Here is an 18,778-nt window from a genome sequence, read left to right as displayed (position 1 = left end):
GATTGAACCCTGCGGTAACTTTTTTTTTTTTTATGGTCAATTAGCATCTTTGTCTTTTATTAGTGTAGATTTCTTTTTTTGCTTTCTTTAAATATTTTTTTTATTTATTTTTTATTGCTTAAAGTATTACAAAGAATATTACATATGTCTCCTTCCCCCCCCCCTCCCCGCCCTTGACAATCCCTGCGGTAACTTTTGAATAAATGGTAAAAATTCTCGTTCTTTGCTCCCACCGAAACCCCTCGCAGCAGACCCATTTCCCTAGTTCAAAATGTTTTCCCTCCCGAGTTCAAAATCTTAAAACCCACCCTGGAGCCACCCCAGGAAGGCACCCCGCCACCGCCCATCTGGGGCGGTACCAGTCGAATCACAAGCTTCTGCCAGTTGATGGACGGGTCCGCACTGTGCCAAGACCCTGCAGAGGTCTCCCTGGACGCTGGCCATTGGTTGCGGGGGACCGCGCGGAACCAATGGGGAGAAGGCGCGGAACCAATGGGGAGAGTCCCCGCCGTGCGCGGGAAAGAGACCAGTATAAACCGTGCCCGGGAGGTTGCTGTTCTTGTTCTTGTCCAGCGAGACGCCCTCCGTGGGAAAGCCAGCGGGTTGCTCTCACCTCCTCGTGTCCGAACATGGTGCGGACTAGAGCGGACAGTCTCCCGGGCACCTACAGAAAAGGTGAGGCAGTCAGGCGGATAGTGGAGGGCCGGGTGTACCCCTCACCGTGTCCCCGCACCCCCCTCCCCCCCCCGCCGGCGGAAGAAGCGTGTGGGGGATGGGGGCCGTGGCCTTGTGTGCCAGACTTAGAGAAGCCTGGGAAGCAGCGGCCTAGCTGCTTAAAGGGGTGGGGGGGAGGGGGGGGGAAGGGTTATCCTGGGGCTCTCCGAGAGCTTGCGTCTGGGACTGTGGAGCTTGGGGCTCAGTGTGGGAACCTTACTGCCCCCTTCTAAACGCCCTCCTCTGCCTCTTTCCGCAGTGGTGGCTGCTCGAGCCCCCAGGAAGGTGCTTGGTTCCGCCACCTCTGCTGCTAATTTCACTTCGCCTTCTTCTAGGAAAGGTAAGAAACGCGCCTGCAAGCGCCTGGAGGAACCCTCTCAAAAGGGGATCAGACCTGGCACCACAATTCTCCCCTTGGTACCACATTTCTCCTGATCTGCAAGCACCCTTACGCATCGTGGAATTTATTTTCCCGAGATCCTCCTGCCCAAATTTCTTCCTTGTCCTATGATATAATGAGGGGGTTTTGGTGTCCTGGAGAGTTGGTGCAGAGGAGGGGAAAAGAATCTCAAGCCTCGATGTTAGGGATAAATACAATTTATCTTCAAACCTATTTTTTTTGGTTTAGTGTGTTGTTTTAATATTGACAAATGCCATTTTTTAAAAATTTATTTTTGACAAATGCCATTTTTATATATATATTTTTTTATTGATTTTTTTACAGAGGGGGAAGGGAGAGCAATAGAGAGTTAGAAACATCGATGAGGGAGAAACATCGACCAGCCGCCTCCTGCACACCCCCCACTGGGGATGTGCCCGCAGCCAAGGTACATGCCCTTAACCGGAATCGAACCTGGGACCCTTCAGTCCTCAGGCCGATGCTCTATCCACTGAGCCAAACCGGTTAGGGCAACAAATGCCATTTTTTATTAAAATTGGTTTTAAATATCTTTTTATTAGTTTGAGAGAGAGAGAGAGAAACATCAATGAGAGAGAAACATCATTGATTAGCTGCCTCCTGCTTGCTCCTTACTGAGAATGGAGCCTGCACACCCCACCACACATGTGCCCATACTAGAATCGAACAGTGACCTCCTGGTTCAGAGGTCAATGCTCAATTCACTGAGTCACAGCTGCTTGGGCTATTAAATTTTTTAAGTGACTTAAAATATATATACTAGAGTCGCGGTGAGCGAAATTTGTGCACTGGGCAAGGGGGGGGGGGCGCGCGGAGAGTGCCTCAGCCCAGCCTGTGCCCTCTTGCAGTCTGGGACCCCTCGCTCCTTACCACTTGGCTTGCTGCTTCTTAGCGCTGCCGCGGGAGAGGCTCCCACAACCACTGCTGCACTCGCCAGCCATGAGCCCAGCTTCTGGCTGAGCAGCGCTTCCCATGTGGGAGTGCACTGACTACTAGGGGGCAGCTCCTGTGTTGAGCGTCTGCCCCCTGGTGGTCAGTGCACATCATAGCGACCAGTCGTTCTAGTTGTTCTGCCTTTAAGTTGCTTAGGCTTTTATTATATAGACTAGTGGCCCGGTGCATGAAATTTGTGCACGGGGGTGGGGGTGTCCCTCAGCCTGGCCTGCACCCTCTCCAATCTGGGACCCCACAGGTATCGGGCCTAAACTGGCAGTTGGACATCCCTCTCACAATCCAGGACTGCTGGCTCGTAACCGCTTGCCTGCCTGCCTGTCTGATTGCCCCTAATTGCTTCTGCCTGCCAGCCTGATCGTCCCCTAACTGCTCCCCTGCTAGCCTGATCGCCCCCAACTGCCCTCACCTACCAGCCTGATCATCCACAACTGCCCTCCTTTACTGGAACCTGCCTCCTCCGCCGGAACTGGCCTCCTCCATGCCACGAAGAGCTGCAGGACCCCCAGGCCTCACTGCGCAGAGCAGCTGCTGGGCCCCGCCTCCACTGTGCGCGTGGCCATCTTGTGATGACATCGTGCACGCGAGGGCCACCTAGGCTTTTATTAGTATAGATTTTTATTGATTTCAGAGGGTAAAGGAGAGGGAGAGAGAGAGAGAAACATTGATGTTGAGAGAATCATCGATCGGCGGTCTCCTGCATACCCCACACTGGGATCGAGCCTGCAACCTGGACATATGCTCTGACCAATAATTGAACTGTGACCTCCTGGTTCACAGGTTGACACTCAACCACTGAGCTACGCCTGCTAGGCTAATTGATTTTTGTTTTTTAAGTGAGAAGAAGGGAGACAGAAATATGGATGTGAGAGAGAAACATTGACTGATTGCCTCCCCTGGTGCTCAGACCAGGGATCTAACCACAACCTAGATTATGTGCCCTGACCAGAATCGAACCCACCACCTTTTGGTCAATGCTCAATCAACTGAGCCACACCAGCCAGGGCACAATGGCTTTTTCTTTTTTTTTTTTTTTCTTTTTTTTTTTTTTTTTATATATTTTATTGATTCTCTACAGAGAGGAAGGGAGAGAGACAGAGAGCTAGAAACATCGATGAGAGAGAAACATCGATCAGCTGCCCTCTGCACATCTCCTACTGGGGATGTGCCCGCAACCCAGGCACATGCCCTTGACCGGAATCGAACCTGGGACCCTTCAGTCCGCAGGCCAACGCTCTATCCACTGAGCCAAACCGGTTTCGGCGGCTTTTTCTTGTAAGAGATTATGTAAGCATCCCTTTAATAGATTAAGAATTAGGATGATAGCCGAAACCGGTTTGGCTCAGTGGATAGAGCGTCAGCCTGCGGACTGAAGGGTCCCGGGTTCGATTCCGGTCAAGGGCATGTACCTGGGTTGTGGGCACATCCCCAGTGGGAGATGTGCAGGAGGCAGCTGATCGATGTTTCTATCTCATCGATGTTTCTAACTCTCTATCTCTCTTCCTTCCTCTCTGTAAAAAAATCAATAAAATATATTTAAAAAAAAAAAAGAATTAGGATGATAGTTGACAGTACTAATCACATTGTCCTCTTTTTTTATATATGTTTTATTGATTTTTTTACAGAGAGGAAGGGAGAGGGATAGAGAGTTAGAAACATCAATCAGCTGCCTCCTGCACACTCCCCACTGGGTATGTGCCTGCAACCAAGGTACATGCCCTTGACCAGAATCAAACCTGGGACCCATGAGTCTGCAGGCCGATGTTCCATCCACTGAGCCAAACTGTCAGGGCTAACATTGTCTTCTTAGTGTAAACATTTTGTTTTCATTCCTGCACGTTTTTCTCCCTCTCCACCCCTCTTTTGTTTTTTGGAGTGTTTCCCAACTTTACAGCTTCTGATACTGCCTTTGGGTAGTAGCAATGAAAACCCGGTCAAGGAAATAGCTTCACACTGCTCCTGTGCAAGGATAGGTTGAGAAAATACCCTGCCATCTGATGCCTCATTCCTTTTGGTAGGAAATTGAGCGGTAAGGAAGATTAATTCCACAAGGTCTAGTTAGGAACAAGGAAGCACTGTGAAGGACTTCATGGTTGTTGCTTTTTGTAAATTTCAGAGAGGAAGGGAGAGAGAACATCAATGATGAGAGTGAATCATGGACCAGCTGCCTCCCGCACTCCCCATTCTGGGTACTGAGCCCGCAACCCTGGCATGTGCCCTTGACTGGAATCGAACCTGGGATGACCCTTCAGTCTGCAGGCCAACACTCTATCCACTGAGCCAAACTAGCTAGGGCAGGACTTCATGGGGTTTTATGTTAACTCAAACTTCTCCCTATTCTAAACATTTTATTAGAAAATATTTACTATTTCAATCCCTTTAGATAAAAAGGAATAATAGGTCAAATTTTTTGGAACTAGATGAATTTATGGAGAATATCTTATACCCTGTATCACTACACTAATTTACACACAGGGACACATTGGCCCACTGTTGAAACACAACTGAGTAGGCCCTTAATGAACTTGTGTTGGAGAGATGCACCTATTAACGTATTTTACAGATCTCTATTTTTAATCAATAATCAACTATGTGAAATTGGTAATATCGTTATTTTAAAAATGAGGAAATTTAAGCTCAGATTACATACTTTGGTAAAGGTCACACATCTAAATCTGCAGAGCTGGGTTTGAATTCTCTGCTGAACTATCCGCTGCTGTTATATACTTTCTAGTAATGAAAGCATTCTCATTAAGTTTCCTTCAAGAAAGTTATTAAGCCGAAACCGGTTTGGCTCAGTGGATAGAGCGTCGGCCTGCGGACTGAGGGGTCCCAGGTTCGATTCCGGTCGAGGGCATGTACCTGGTTTGCGGGCATATCCCCAGTAGGAGATGTGCAGGAGGCAGCTCTTCGATGTTTCTCTCTCATCGATGTTTCTGACTCTATCTCTCTCCCTTCCTCTCTGTAAAAAATCAATAAAATATATTTTTTTTTTAAAAAAAGAAAGTTATTAATCAAAGGATCACTCTATTTTAAAGGCCATTTGTACTCTTTAAAAAGTAAAAACCATAGAACTTTAGATAGTGTATATAGGAATACTTTTATCAGTTTTTTTAACAGCTAGAGTTTGTGACAAATGTGTTGTAAGCAAGGATATATGTAGTAACTTAATAATTTGCTCTTCTTAGTATTCTAATCATTACTTTGTAAAAAGGATAGAAATTTTCCCTTTATATTACTTTTTTAAATAATCAGGAATTAGATTTACCCTATGAGCTAAAAAGCAGTCAAATGCTTTGAAAAGTGGAACATATTTATGTGGAAATGTTCACTGCTATACACTACTTATTTAGCCTTCTATATTTGCTTTAACTAAATGACCTTATTAAATAAAAATTTGTCAGTTTAGCCTTGCCCAGTAGCTCAGTTGGTTAGAGTGTCCTCCCGATATGCCCAGTTGCGGGTTCGCAGGTCAGGTCACATATAGAAATCAACTAATGAATGCATGGATGGACGGAAGAACAACTCTCTCCCTCTCCTTCTCTTCCTCTCCCTCTTTCTATAAAATCAGTCAACAAATAATAAAATTTTTTTAAAAATTGGCAATTTATGGTACATGATGCTACCTTATATTAGGAAAAAGTGGGTCAAACTTTATCATGACAGTACACAAGGCTCTTCGAATCGGTCTTGTAGATAAAATATGAAAAATATTTTCCAGTTGTAAAAATTCCATTAATGCTATTTTTCTGGGCTAAAGGATAATGATGATAAAGTATTATACATTATACTACAATACTGTGCTATATAATGTACTATTAACTGAATACAACTTTATTTTGTCACATTTTCCAGTTCTTCATTTTAAGATGGATGTAATACCATTTAATAACCTTTAGATTTGATGTTAAAAAATTGTTTCCCTCTAAGAAACAGCTATTGTATTCTTAGTTCTTATTTAGTTCCATCTGTTTATATTTTACAGCTGAAAATAAGTATGCAGGAGGGAATCCAGTTTGTGTGCGCCCAACTCCCAAATGGCAAAAAGGAATTGGAGAATTCTTCAGACTGTCCCCTAAAGATTCTGAAAAAGAGAATCGGATTCCTGAAGAGGCAGGAAGCAGTGGTTTAGGAAAAGGAAAGAGAAAGTAAGTTTTTATATTCTGCAATATAAGAAAATATTGATATTTTTGAAAATAAAAAACAATAAGATGTTGAGTAACTTTTAAGTTTCCCCTTGAGAAGTTAAGAAGATACAAACCAAAGGGTTTTTAAAACTTGTGCTGATCTCTTATTAAAAGTCACTCCCAAATTTCAAACATCATTGAAAGGTATTCTGTTTACTCATTCCAGTCACTTAAAGAGTATCAGTTTACATCAAGATGAATGCTACGTTATTAACTATTAACTATGAACTTCCTGTCTTTAATTTTTATTGTCTTTAATTTAGTCTTTAATTTTTATTGTCTGTTTTCAATAGTCTTTTCAAAAAGCACTTTCCATGTTGATTTATCTAGTTTGAGTTTCATTAATACTGCCCCTTAAAAAACCATTAGTTCAACCTCCAGAAGAAATATGTAACCAATGTAGAAAAGTTGGAAAATGTAGAAACCCCATCGCTTAGAAACAACCAAAATTAACTCCATTGGGTATTTTCTTTACAACTTCTCTATAAATACTAGTACACTAGAGGCCCGATGCACGAAATTCATGCAAGGGCCTTGGCCCCAGCCCCGGCCTGCTGCGGCTTTGTCCCGAAGGAAGGATGTCCAGAAGGACATCCGGTCTAATTAGCATATTATGCTTTTATTATTATAGATAAGAACACTTCCAAACAAGGTGGGAATAAAACTGCATACATGCAGAATTCAGTGTGCAAACTTTTTAGGAAGATAACTCATGCTTTTTAAGCTTTAATGGGGTGGGAAGTTAGTGCTCATGATAAGTGCTAAGCAAAATTTCTGGATGCAAAAGTACAATCTTTATTACAAAAGTACCAAATGTCTGGTATACCAAATATAAACAATACTAAATGAAAATATACCAAATATCAATAGAAATCATCTCTGAGTAAAAATCTCTCTCATACTTACTAAGTGCTACCAATTTTCTTTTTTCTTTTTCTTTTTTTTTTAAATGATGTTTACTTTAACTTTTTGTTGTTGTTGTTGTTTTATATATTTTATTGATTTTAGAGAGGAAGGGAGAGGGAGAAAGAGCTAGAAACATCAATGATGAGCGAATCATTGATCAGCTGCCTCCTGCACACCTCCTACTGGGGATTGACCCCACAACCCAGGCATGTTCCCTTGGCTGGAATCGAACCTGGGGCCCTTCAGTTCGCAGGCCAAAAAGTCCGCAGGGCTTTTTCTTTTTCTTTTAATATCCCCAAAGCAGCATTTATTTATCCATTGAATTCCACAACATTTAATTTAGAAGTACGGCATTTCAATAATTACCCATCTTGGTTGACATGGGCTGATACACAAAGACAGTAATCAAAGTTACAACAAATAAATCCACGATTCTTAAACAATTGCAACCCTCCCACCCCCCCCAAAAGTTACGAGTATCAAAACTTTAGATGCGTTGTGTTGAAAAGAAGGTTTGTGCGCATCATAATTTAAAGACGCATAACAGGGTGCTACTGAAACCTCCCGTTAACAGTTTATTATAAAGCTGATAGAAAGGAGCAGGTGCTCTCTTTGCAGCAGCTTCCCTGAACAATTTTCCAGTCGATGAAGGAAGAGGTGGGAGGGTGAATTCAATTTTGCATGTACAAGACGTACACTGCTTATTAACAAAACACTATCAGCTCACTTTAAATGGATTATTTAAATATCATTATAGCCTGGTTTGGCTGATTCTTTTTTTTAAAACTTCCCCATTGCTTTCACCTGGAATTCACAACTATCAAGAAGCATAGTAAAATGCCTCACTCAGAATGGACTTGTCTCCATAATTTGAAAAGCATGCTCCTGTGGGCTCAAAGCAACCATCAGTCCAGCAATGAAGATTTATTTGAAACTGCTTCCCAGGAGGCAGGGGAGGAGATCTGAGTAGCTGTGCTGCCAATACAGATAGATTTAGCGCTAAATATTTTGTGGTTGTGGCAATGAAGAATTGGTGATGATGGGGGTTGTAGGTGAAGGAAAAGGCCAGGCGTCCAAAGGCTCTTCAGTTACTTTCTCCTGCTTCTTCATCCTGCTACTCGCTTATCCAGAGGGTGAGGTTGTCTCACAAGTGCTATGAATTTAAGAAGCAGGGGAAAGCCTGCCAGCGTGACTCAGTGGTTGAGCATCCACCTATGAACCAGCAGGTCACAGTTTCAGGTCAGGGCACATGCCCGGGTTGTGGGAACGATCCCCAGTGTAGGGCATGCAGGAGGCAGCCAATCAGTGATCTCTCTCATCATTGATGTTTCTTTTTCCTTTTTTAATCCTCACCAGAGGATATTTTTTCTTTGATTTATAGAGAGAGTAGAGAAAGGGAAAGATAGAAATATCAATGTGAGAGAGACACATCGATTGGTGCCTCCTGCACATCCTCCAACCAGGGCCCAGGCAGGGGAGGAGCTTGCAACTTGCCCTTGACTGGAATTGAACCTGGGACCCTTTGGTCCACAGGCCAAGGCACTAACTATCCACTGAGCCAAATCAGCTAGGGCTCATCAGTGATGTTTCTATCTCTCTCTTCCTCTCCCTTCCTCTCTGAAATCAATAAAAATATATTTTTTTAATAAAAAAATAGAATCAGGGAAATAAATAATGCCACTTGGAAGAAAAGACAACGGAACTTTCTTTAATATAGATTTATAAGTGACTAGAGGCCTCGTGCATGAAATTTGTGCACTTGGGGGAATCCCTCAGCTCGGCCTGTGCCCTCTCACAGTCTGGGAGCCCTCAGGGGATGTCCGACTGATGGCTTAGGCTCTTGGGCCTAAGCCATCAGTCAGACATCCTTAGTGCTGCTGCAGAGGCGGGAGAGGCTCCCACCACCACCACTGCACTTGCGAGCCATGAGCCCTGTTTCTGGCTGATCAGCACTCCCCCTATGGGAGCGCACTGACCACCAGGGGGCAACTCCTGCATTGAGCATCTGCCCCCTGGTGGTCAGTGCACATCATAGCGACCGGTCATTCTACCGTTTGGCCTATTTGCATATTAGCCTTTTATTGTATAGGATAGGGGTCTAAGCTCTCTAAATAACTTTGAAATATTTTATTATGAAAACATCATTTGATTAGGGGTGGGCAGTGGTGAGGACAGTGGTGGGCGGGTCATGCCACATCACTGCCATTATGATGCCTCCTGATTTAAGACCCTGCTAATTATTTCCCTGCACCATTCAAGAGCCCAAGATCCTCCAGCACACCAAGTGGCGGGCCCCAGCCAAGGTGTGGTGACCAACATGGGCACGGGGATGGTGGCCAGGCTCAGTCTGGGGCTGCTGCTTCTGGTGCTGTTTCTACCCATGCAGATTTATTCAGAAGTTCCTTTGATCAGCACACCAGAACCTCCTGAACCCACAACGCTATCCAAATGTGCCTTGAAGTTATCAGCCAGTCTCCTTGTGGTCTTGTTTGCGCTTCTACATCTCTACCTTTAAGAGACTCGGGCCAAAAAATATCTACAGTTCACCAACCCATATTCTACAGCCCAATCCATATGGCATTTTGAAGTACAATGTGACAAGGAAAAACAGGTCTTCATCAAATCTACTAATTGCTAACCTACCAATGCAGAAAATATTGAGAATCTCATATTGGACTGGTTTAAAGAATATCTGCAGGTTTGACTATGTAATGAATGCCAATAGTAAATCTGCTGGAGTTTCATGTACAAGAACAAAGAGACAACTTAGAAAATTAATGTTGTGATAAAATGTAGCTTAAAAGTTTTAAGTATGGACACCTAAAACTTTGAAAAGAAGAATAATTTCACCTGGATCTAGAGAAAAAGGATGAACTGTGGAATGGAGAGTCAGTTTTTACTTGGCTTCATTAAATCTAGGAGGCAGTAAAAGGATTAGGTAATATAAAAAGCTTCCATGATTTCATTTATGTGTACGCTATAGGCCTGGTGCACAAAATTTGTGCATGGGTGCAGTCTCCCTAGGCCTGGCCAGCTATTAAAGTGTGAACATCTGGAGTGGAAGGGCAGGTCCCAGCTGACCTCTGGGCAGCACCTGGGCCCCCTGTCCCCCTCCTCCACCCTGTCCCCCTGAGTCACAGCGCCAGAGTCCCCACATGGAGATGTGGTGAGCACGGCCAGATGCCATGGGCCAGGGCACAGCGTGGGCCTCTGGGCTGCCCAGCATCGCCACACAGTAGCCGGGCGGGCAACACGCTCTCTCCTGGTTGCCCTTGCAGACCAGCTCCTGTGCGAACCCACGGGACAGCCCCTGCAGTCCCAGCAGCTGTGGCCTGGCTCACCCAGAAGAGGCTGTGTGGGTGTGGGGTGGGCTCCTCTCAGGTGCCCAGCACCTGAGCAGGGCGAGGGGATGGGGGGTGAGGCTCCCCGGTGCGTGAGCCCTGGCATCCTGGGGAGGGGTAGCAGGTGGAGTGAGAGCGAGCTCGGTGGACACCCCGCATTTCCACTGCACCTCCGTCCCCATCACTCCCGCCCAGGTGCACCGGGAGGTTGGTTGCCTCCACCCACCCCCAGTTCCCCATCCCAGCCCAGGTCCTGGCCCTGATCAGGTGATCAGGGCCTGCCAGCCACTGGACGCCATCTGTAGGGCGATTGATTGGGGCTGGGCCCCTTGCCCCACTCCCTCAGTGCCTGGGAGCCAGTTGGCGGCCCCATCCCCCCCTGCTCTCCCTCCCCCCCACTGCTGCTGGTCACCGTCTGAGAGGTGATCAGCAGGGCGATTGGGCCCTGCTCGCACCCACCTTGGCCTGGTGCTGCCTGCTCAACTGCTCCACCATCCCGCCAGGGTCCCACTCTCATTGGGGCCCACTGGGGCCGGCAGTGTCTCTACTGCTGCCTACTGCCAGTGCTGCATTGCCAACACCCGCCATGTTCTGCGCCACCCCCTTGTGGTCAGCGTACATCATAGACTTCAGTCGAACTCGTGGTCTCCCAGTCAAACTCCTGGTCGAATGACCGCCGAATGACTGCCGGAGGGGACAATTTGCCTATTAGGCTTTTATTAATAAGATTGGAAGGAACCAAAGGTGTTACTATAAAGTCTTTGTATTTCAGCAGTCCTAATTTGTTTTTAAATTTTAATTTTTTATGTTTTTTACTGAGATTTTACAGAGAGGGAGAGAGAAAAACATCAATTGGTTGCCTGCCATGCACACCCCAATAGGGGATCGAATCCACAACGTGGGTATGTTCCCTAATCAGGAACTGAACCCACCACCTTTCAGTGAATGGAACGACACTCCAACCAACTGGGCCACATCTGCCAGGGCATCTGCAGTCCTAATTTAATGTTGATATATTCCACATAAACTTTTACATTGTTAAATTTTCACTATTTTCTTGGGAACTTAACTCTTTCCTCTGGGGTTTTTGTATTTGATTTTGCGTTTGACTTTATGTAGTAATTGACATGTGCCAGGACAATGCTGGATTCAAATCTACTACAAATCTAATAATGAGTAATTCTTGGATATACACTTAAAATTCAAATGACAGGTATTTCCTGTCACATTCTCACCCAATATAAGTATCATATTCTTTTTTTATTTATTATCTTTTTATTGATTTCAGAGAGGAAGGGAGAGAGAGATAGAATGATGATAGAGACTCATCAAATGGCTACCTCCTGCACATCCTCTACTGAGGATCAAGCCCACAACCGGGGCATGTGCCCTGACCAGAAATGGAACTGTGACCTCCTGGTTCATGGGTGGACATTCAACCCCCTGACCCAGACCATCTGGGCTGGAGTGCCATATTCTTTTAGCTAACTTGAATCACTTACATTGATTTTGAAAATTAGAAGTACATTGACATTGTTAAAATACTGTTTTTAATTTCTGCATATGCTGAATAATTTTTACAATTTAAAAACTTATCTGTTTTGAAGGCATATTTGACAAATCTTGAAACTAAGAGGCGATTATATGAAGAAGACATAAATAATACATATTTATGTGTTGGCAACTTGCCTGCATTCAATTTACAACTCTTTTGTGCTCTTTCTGTAAATATTTTTTAAAACTTTTTGAATCAGAATAGTTACCTTTGGAACACTCTCTATCAGTCAGTGTTTTTAGATTATTAGAAACTGGTCTAAGTGTACTTGATTTTGGAAATTAAAACTTTTTTATAACTGCTTTGATATACAAAAGCCTTTTTAGAAATAGACACTCCATGAAATGTTTGGTTCACGTGTCAAACACTGATGCTTAGATTTTATAGAATCCAGGATGGCCATAGTACTCTTAAGTCTTAAACCAGCAGTTCTCAACCTGTGGGTCGCGAACAATGAAAATACATCCTGCATATCAGATATTTACATTACGATTCATAACAGTAGGAAAATTACAGTTAGGAAGTAGCAACAAAAATAATTTTATGGTTGGGGTCACCACAACATGAGGAACTGTATTAAAGGGTCGCGGCATTAGGAAGGTTGAGAACCACTGTAAGACTTAAAGTAATATTTGCCATCTTTATTTTTATTTTTTAAAATATATCTTTATTGATTTCAGAGAGGAAGGAAGAGGGAGAGAGAGATAGAAACATCAATGTTGAGACTCATTGATTGGCTGTCTCCTGCACGCCCCCTACTGGGGATCAAGCCTGCAACCTGGGCATGTGCCTTTGACTGGAATTGAACCCAGGACCCTTCAGTCCACAGGCTGATGCTCTATCCACTGAGCCAAACCAGCTAGGGCCATCTTTATTGTTTTTCATATTTTTATTGAATTTAGTGGGGTGATATTGGTTAATAAAATATAATTTTCAGGTGTATAATTCTATAATATATCATCTGTATATTGTATTGTGTTTACCACCACAAGTCAAATCTCCTTCCATCATCATTTATCCTCGTTATACCTTTTTCTATCTCCCCTCAAAATATTTGCCATCTTTAGAAAACTGCACAGGAACAACCAGATCAACATCTCAAGCTATATGAGATCTGTGTGTGTGAATACTTTTTTTTTTGGCCTTATATCTGAACACTGTACATCCGTTTTGGATTGTATATTGTGTCTGGAATTGATTTGCATTTAACACAAAAATAAAGATAAAATGGCTGGAAGAGCAATTAAATAAAAGTAAGTGGCTGGAAGAACAATTAAAACAAAGTATTTGAGCCCTGCCAGCATGGCTCAGTGGTTGAGCATCCATCTATGAACCAGGTGGTGGAGGTCACATGACACGGGCTGCGGACTTGATCCCCCATAGGGGGCGTGCAGGAGGCAGCTGGTCAGTGATTCTCTTTCATCAATGATGTTTCTCTTTCCTTCTCTCTTCCTCTCTGAAATCAATAAAAGTTCTTCTATAAAAAGAACAAAACAAGTATTTGACGCATAAAGTGATGCTTATGCATATACATTTCTAAGAATTATTCAGTACTGTTCATAAGGTCATTTAGTAAATGGTTACTAGCTCTTACTGTCTTATGAAATATTTAAAAAGAATGTCAAATTTTAGAATTTTTGGCAATATTATTATTTTTGGTTTTAATAAAAATCAACAACCAAAGAGATAAATTTTTGGTTAGAGCCTTTTAATAGACTTGATTTAATGATCCTGTAAGTGTCTTCTAGTTCACTCTCATTGTCTGGAACCATTCTTCCTTGTACTTTCTCATTCTAATATGAACAAGCTAATAGTCATTATCAGCTCTAGAATAAATTACAATTCTTTTGAATTACTTGTGACTTCCATTAAAGAAACAAAATATTTGGTAATGCAGCCCAATATGGCTATACCATTGATCATTATAGCAATACAACCTATATTACCGGCTTTCTATCATATGGAGAAAGATTACACATATATTCTCATTAAAAACTTTGATGTATGGTATAAAAAAGATGTTTATATTATTCCTTTAGCCTCCTTTTCAAAAAAAATTTTAATTGACTTTAGAGAGAGGAAGGGAAAAGGAAAGAGAGGCAGAGAAACATCAATGTAAAAGTGAAACGTTGATTTGCTGCCTCCTGCATGCCCCCTACCAGGGATCAATACCCACAACCTGGGCATGTGCCCTGATGGAGAATCAAACTGATATTCATTTTTAAAAATATATATTTTATTGATTTTTTACAGAGAGGAAGGGAGAGGGATAGAGAGTTAGAAACATCGATGAGAGAGAAACATCGATCAGCTGCCGCCTGCACACCTCATACGGGGGATGTGCCCGCAACCAAGGTACATGCCCTTGACCGGAATCGAACCTGGGACCTTTGAGTCCGCAGGCCGACGCTCTGTCCACTGAGCCAAACCAGTTAGGGCGATATTCTTTTTTAATATATTTATTTATTTTATTTCAGAGAGGAAGGGAGAGGGAGAGAGACATAGAAACATCAATGATGAGAGGGAATCATTGATTGGCTGCCTCCTGCATGCCCGATATGGGAATTGAGCCCACAACCAGGCAGGTACCCTGACCGGGAATGGAACGGTGACCTCCTTGTTCATAGGTTGACATTCAACACTGAGCTACACCAGCTAGGCCAAACTGGTATTCTTAAGGTGCACAGGTTGATGCCCAACCATCTAAGCCACACCGACCAGGGCAAGCCTCTTTCTTTGTTGTTGTTTTGCAAGCCTCTTTCTTAAATTGGTCTTTGTTGTAATTACCCATTTATTGATAGTAAACCAATAGAGTAACTATTAGTAGTAAATAGCAAACCATCAGTTTATCAAAGGACTTCTGCTATTAACTCCCTAGTTAATAATCTAGAATATGATCTCTCCTATGGCTTTATTTCCCCCACAAAGGCAGGATAATCCCCAATAGTTACATGGGGGAGAGTCAGAATCAAGAAAGACTAGCAGCTACTTAAAACCTGAACAGAACCATGATACCAAAAGTAAATCAAATCCTTGTGAAAAGGAACTTTGGTTCATGATGGTGTTCATTTGTTAACTATCAAATTTCTAGGAAAATAAAATAAAGACATCTCCGTAATCTAATAGATGAGTCAATGATAATTTCATACCAAGTCAAAATACCTTTTTTTTAGCTTTCTTCTTTCACTAATTCTATGACCATTCAGCTTACTGGATCTAAATTGAAAGCTGTTTATTTTAGGATAGATCTCACACATTTTCATCCACTCTAAAAAAGAAAAATTCTGATTTATGATTACGTGGGTTTTTAAAAAATATTTTTATTGATTTTAGAGAGGAAGGGAGAAGGAGATAGAGATAGAAACATCAATGATGAGAATCATTGATGGGCTGCCTCCTGCATGCCCCCTACTGGGGATTGAGCCCACAACCTGAGCACGTGCCCTTGACTGGAATCGAACCCGGGACCCTCCAGACTGCAGGCCAACAGTCTATCCACTAAGCCAAACCAGCTAGGGCATGATTATGTTTTTGATTCATATTGTTCAAAAGGGTGTACAGTCTAATATGATAACTTTTCTCTGCTCCAATAGATTGTTAATTATTATTATTTGCTTTTTACTATCACAAAGTTCTTGCTGAAGGATTTTATTCCACTTTTATTATCCATTTAACATGTTGAAATAAGAAGCTATAGAAACATATTTCTTTTTCTTTAATAAAAATGGCAACATATCCTAAAGAAGAAACACTGATTCTATAAATTGACAAAATAAATTGTTAAACATTTTGTTGCCCTAGCACAGGGGTGGGGAACCTTTTTTCTGCCAAGGGCCATTTGGATATTTATAACATCATTCGAGGGCCATACAGAATTATCAACCTAGCCTGCTATATTTGGTTAAACGTTTAATTAACTCACCCCTAAAGTCTAGCACTAGGAATTTGTAGGTGTTTATCGATTAACGGTTTTATTTTCTCTCATTTCCAGTCACTTGACCAGACCCACTGCACTGTTAATTAATATTCCTGATTTATATGTTTGTAACTATTTTTTTTTTTAAAAAACCAGTTGATATTGACTATTGAAGTTCTCTGTTCTTTCCACAGAGTACATCCTTTGCCACCTGATGACACAGATGACGAAGAAGAATAAAACTTTCTTATTCATCCTTGACTAATGTCTCCTGTTTACTCTGGTATTCTAGGATGTAAATTTGCATAAATGTATTTGTTCCAGTTAGCTTTGTTGAATAGGCATTTAATTAAAAATGAGGGTTACAAATAGTTATTCAAAAGCAACTAGTTAAGATATTGCAAGATTTACGAGATAATTATGGTTATTTACCTTAGTATTCAATATAATGCAGTATTTGGCTTCTTTTACCTGTTATTAAGCTTCTTGTGCTTGCTAAAAAGAAATCATTGCATGTTGCATACAACAAATCTGCTGTATTTGAGATTTGCTTAGATTTTTGTACTGCTGCCATTTTTACTGGCATTAGATTTTTATTTTCGTTCCTTTTATTTGATTTAAAAAGCAGAGTTGGATTTCTGCACATTAAAAAAAAATCAGTATTAATTAAACCACACCTGTATTCTTTTCAAGAATGGGGGCCAATGTTGAAAAAATTTGATGGCTGTCTGTGTTCTCCATAGAAACAAGTAAGGGCAATTTGATCCTGAGGGTTTCAGGCAGGAAGATTTCACGGACTACATTAAAAGAGAAGAATTTTCTTAGAATATGCATTTGAGTTGGTATCATAAAATAGTGCTCTCGGGAAACCAATAAATCATGAAAGGCAAACATGCCATAAACCCAGAGCTATGTCTAAAGTTCTTAGAGCTGCCTTTATGTTTTTCAAGATAACAGGGGTATAATTGAAGAGGTGGGTATAATGTAACTTAGTAACAGTAATTCTTGCTTCCTCATCACATTTTTTTTTTTTTTTGCTGACATCTGTTGTCAAAATTAACCATGTTTTAACATATATGTTTTTTCTGAAGTTTGTTTTTAATAAATGGATACTTATTTTCACAATAGATTATATCCATTTGTGTGCTTCCTAAGATTCTACTAGATACTTCTGTTTTATTTCTTCCAAATACAAATCTGTGCATTGTTCTGATTTTATCATCTTCCACACTGAGTCCTGATGATTCTAGATTGCATTTTTTTTTTTTGTCTTAGAGGTCGATATTAAATAAAATGTTACTGAATTTCAAGTAGAGTTTTATTTTAAGTACTTCCTTGATAACTAGGCTTCTTATTAAGGAGTAACTCAAATCAACTCTTATTAAAGTCAAGTTTTGATGGGTCTGAAACCTTATTTGTTATTTTTCACTGATGGAGAGAGAAACTTTTTGGTGGTGTGTCTCATGAAGTATAATTTTGATATATAATTTTTAAAAAATTTGATCTAATGAAAGTACAGTCTGTTCAAATATACAACATTTGATGATGTCTCACTTTTTAAATTTTTTATTTTTTAAAATAAATCTTTATTATTCATATATTACTGATGTTCCTCTTTTTTCCCCCCATTGCTCCCCTCCACTCAGTTCCCACCCCACCCATGTCCTTACCGCCCCCTCCCACCCCCCGCTACTGTCCTGATGTCTCACTTTTATTAGGCAGAGGTGTCTGTTCCATGTAATGTTTTTCTGTCAAAGCTTTTTGAAAATTAGGTTGGCAATTTAGCCTCTTCCAAAAACATAAGGGAAGTATATATTCCCTGTTTCCATTGAAATTGGTTGGCAACTATTTCTTTTTTGTTTGTTTGTTTGTTTGTATTGATTTTTAGCGACAGATGTGAGAGCTTAACATCTATGGATCGATTGCCTTCTGCACTCCCCCTACCTGGTGGATAAAGCCCGCAACCCCGGCATATGCCATGACTGGGAATCAAATTGGTGACTTTTCAGTGCATGGGGTGATGCTCAACCAACTGAGCCACACCGACCAGGGCTGCAACTCTTAATTGTGAAAAATATCATGAGTTAAAATTTTGAATTCTATTCAAAATTCTATTCAATTCTTCTTCCTATTCTTCCCTCCCCCTTCCTATTCTTGTTTCTGTCTTTGACATAACACAGAACAAGTTATTCCTTCCACATGACAACCTTCAAGTACTTAAAGATAGCTGTTATATCTTTAGCTTTCTCTTCCTACTGCTAAACGTTCTATTGTTTATGTCACATATATCCTAAGTTAGTTTCTCTAAGTCCCTTGTATAAGGGGCTATGTTTTGTGTTGTATATTGCTTAGGCACATAAACTGATCCAAGTAGTCATTAATTGTTAGACTTTAGTTTTTGTATCTTTTATATTTGGAGATGCCAATGGAACTCTAAGAATATTTAAATATTCATTATTGCATAACAGAGTTATATTTCCCAAAAATAAACATTAGGTACCCTAATTCTTTCTTAAATTAATACAAAGAGCAATAAAAAATGGGGGGAAAAAAAGCTTTTAAGAACTGAGAAAAGCCTGGAGGTTATATCTACAGGATAAACGTACTGTACTGACTTTGAAGGCTAATTGAGATCTAGCACTATCTTAATTATGGTTCATATTAAGAATATGGACTCCTGTCCTAGCCGGTTTGGATCAGTGGATAGAGGGCCGGTGTGTGGACTGAAGAGTTCTGGGTTTGATTCTGGTCAAGGGCACATGCCCGGGTTGCAGGCTCAATCCCCAATAG

General features: G+C 41.6%; 1 protein-coding gene across 1 annotated transcript; it reads left to right on the top strand.

Moving 5' to 3' along the window:
• The first annotated feature begins 514 nt into the window (after nt 1-514).
• Nucleotides 515-17,115, top strand: PCLAF (PCNA clamp associated factor). The gene is made up of 4 exons (XM_036304405.1): nt 515-675; nt 974-1,054; nt 6,069-6,231; nt 16,183-17,115. Exons 1-4 carry the CDS (start codon nt 630-632, stop codon nt 16,226-16,228), a joined length of 336 nt encoding a protein of 111 aa, XP_036160298.1. The 5' UTR covers nt 515-629; the 3' UTR covers nt 16,229-17,115.
• Nucleotides 17,116-18,778: the final 1,663 nt, after the last annotated feature.

This window comes from Myotis myotis, unplaced genomic scaffold (genome assembly GCF_014108235.1).
Source record: "Myotis myotis isolate mMyoMyo1 unplaced genomic scaffold, mMyoMyo1.p scaffold_m19_p_1, whole genome shotgun sequence".
NCBI classification, from domain to species: domain Eukaryota; kingdom Metazoa; phylum Chordata; class Mammalia; order Chiroptera; family Vespertilionidae; genus Myotis; species Myotis myotis.
This window is presented reverse-complemented; position numbering and strand designations above follow the sequence as displayed.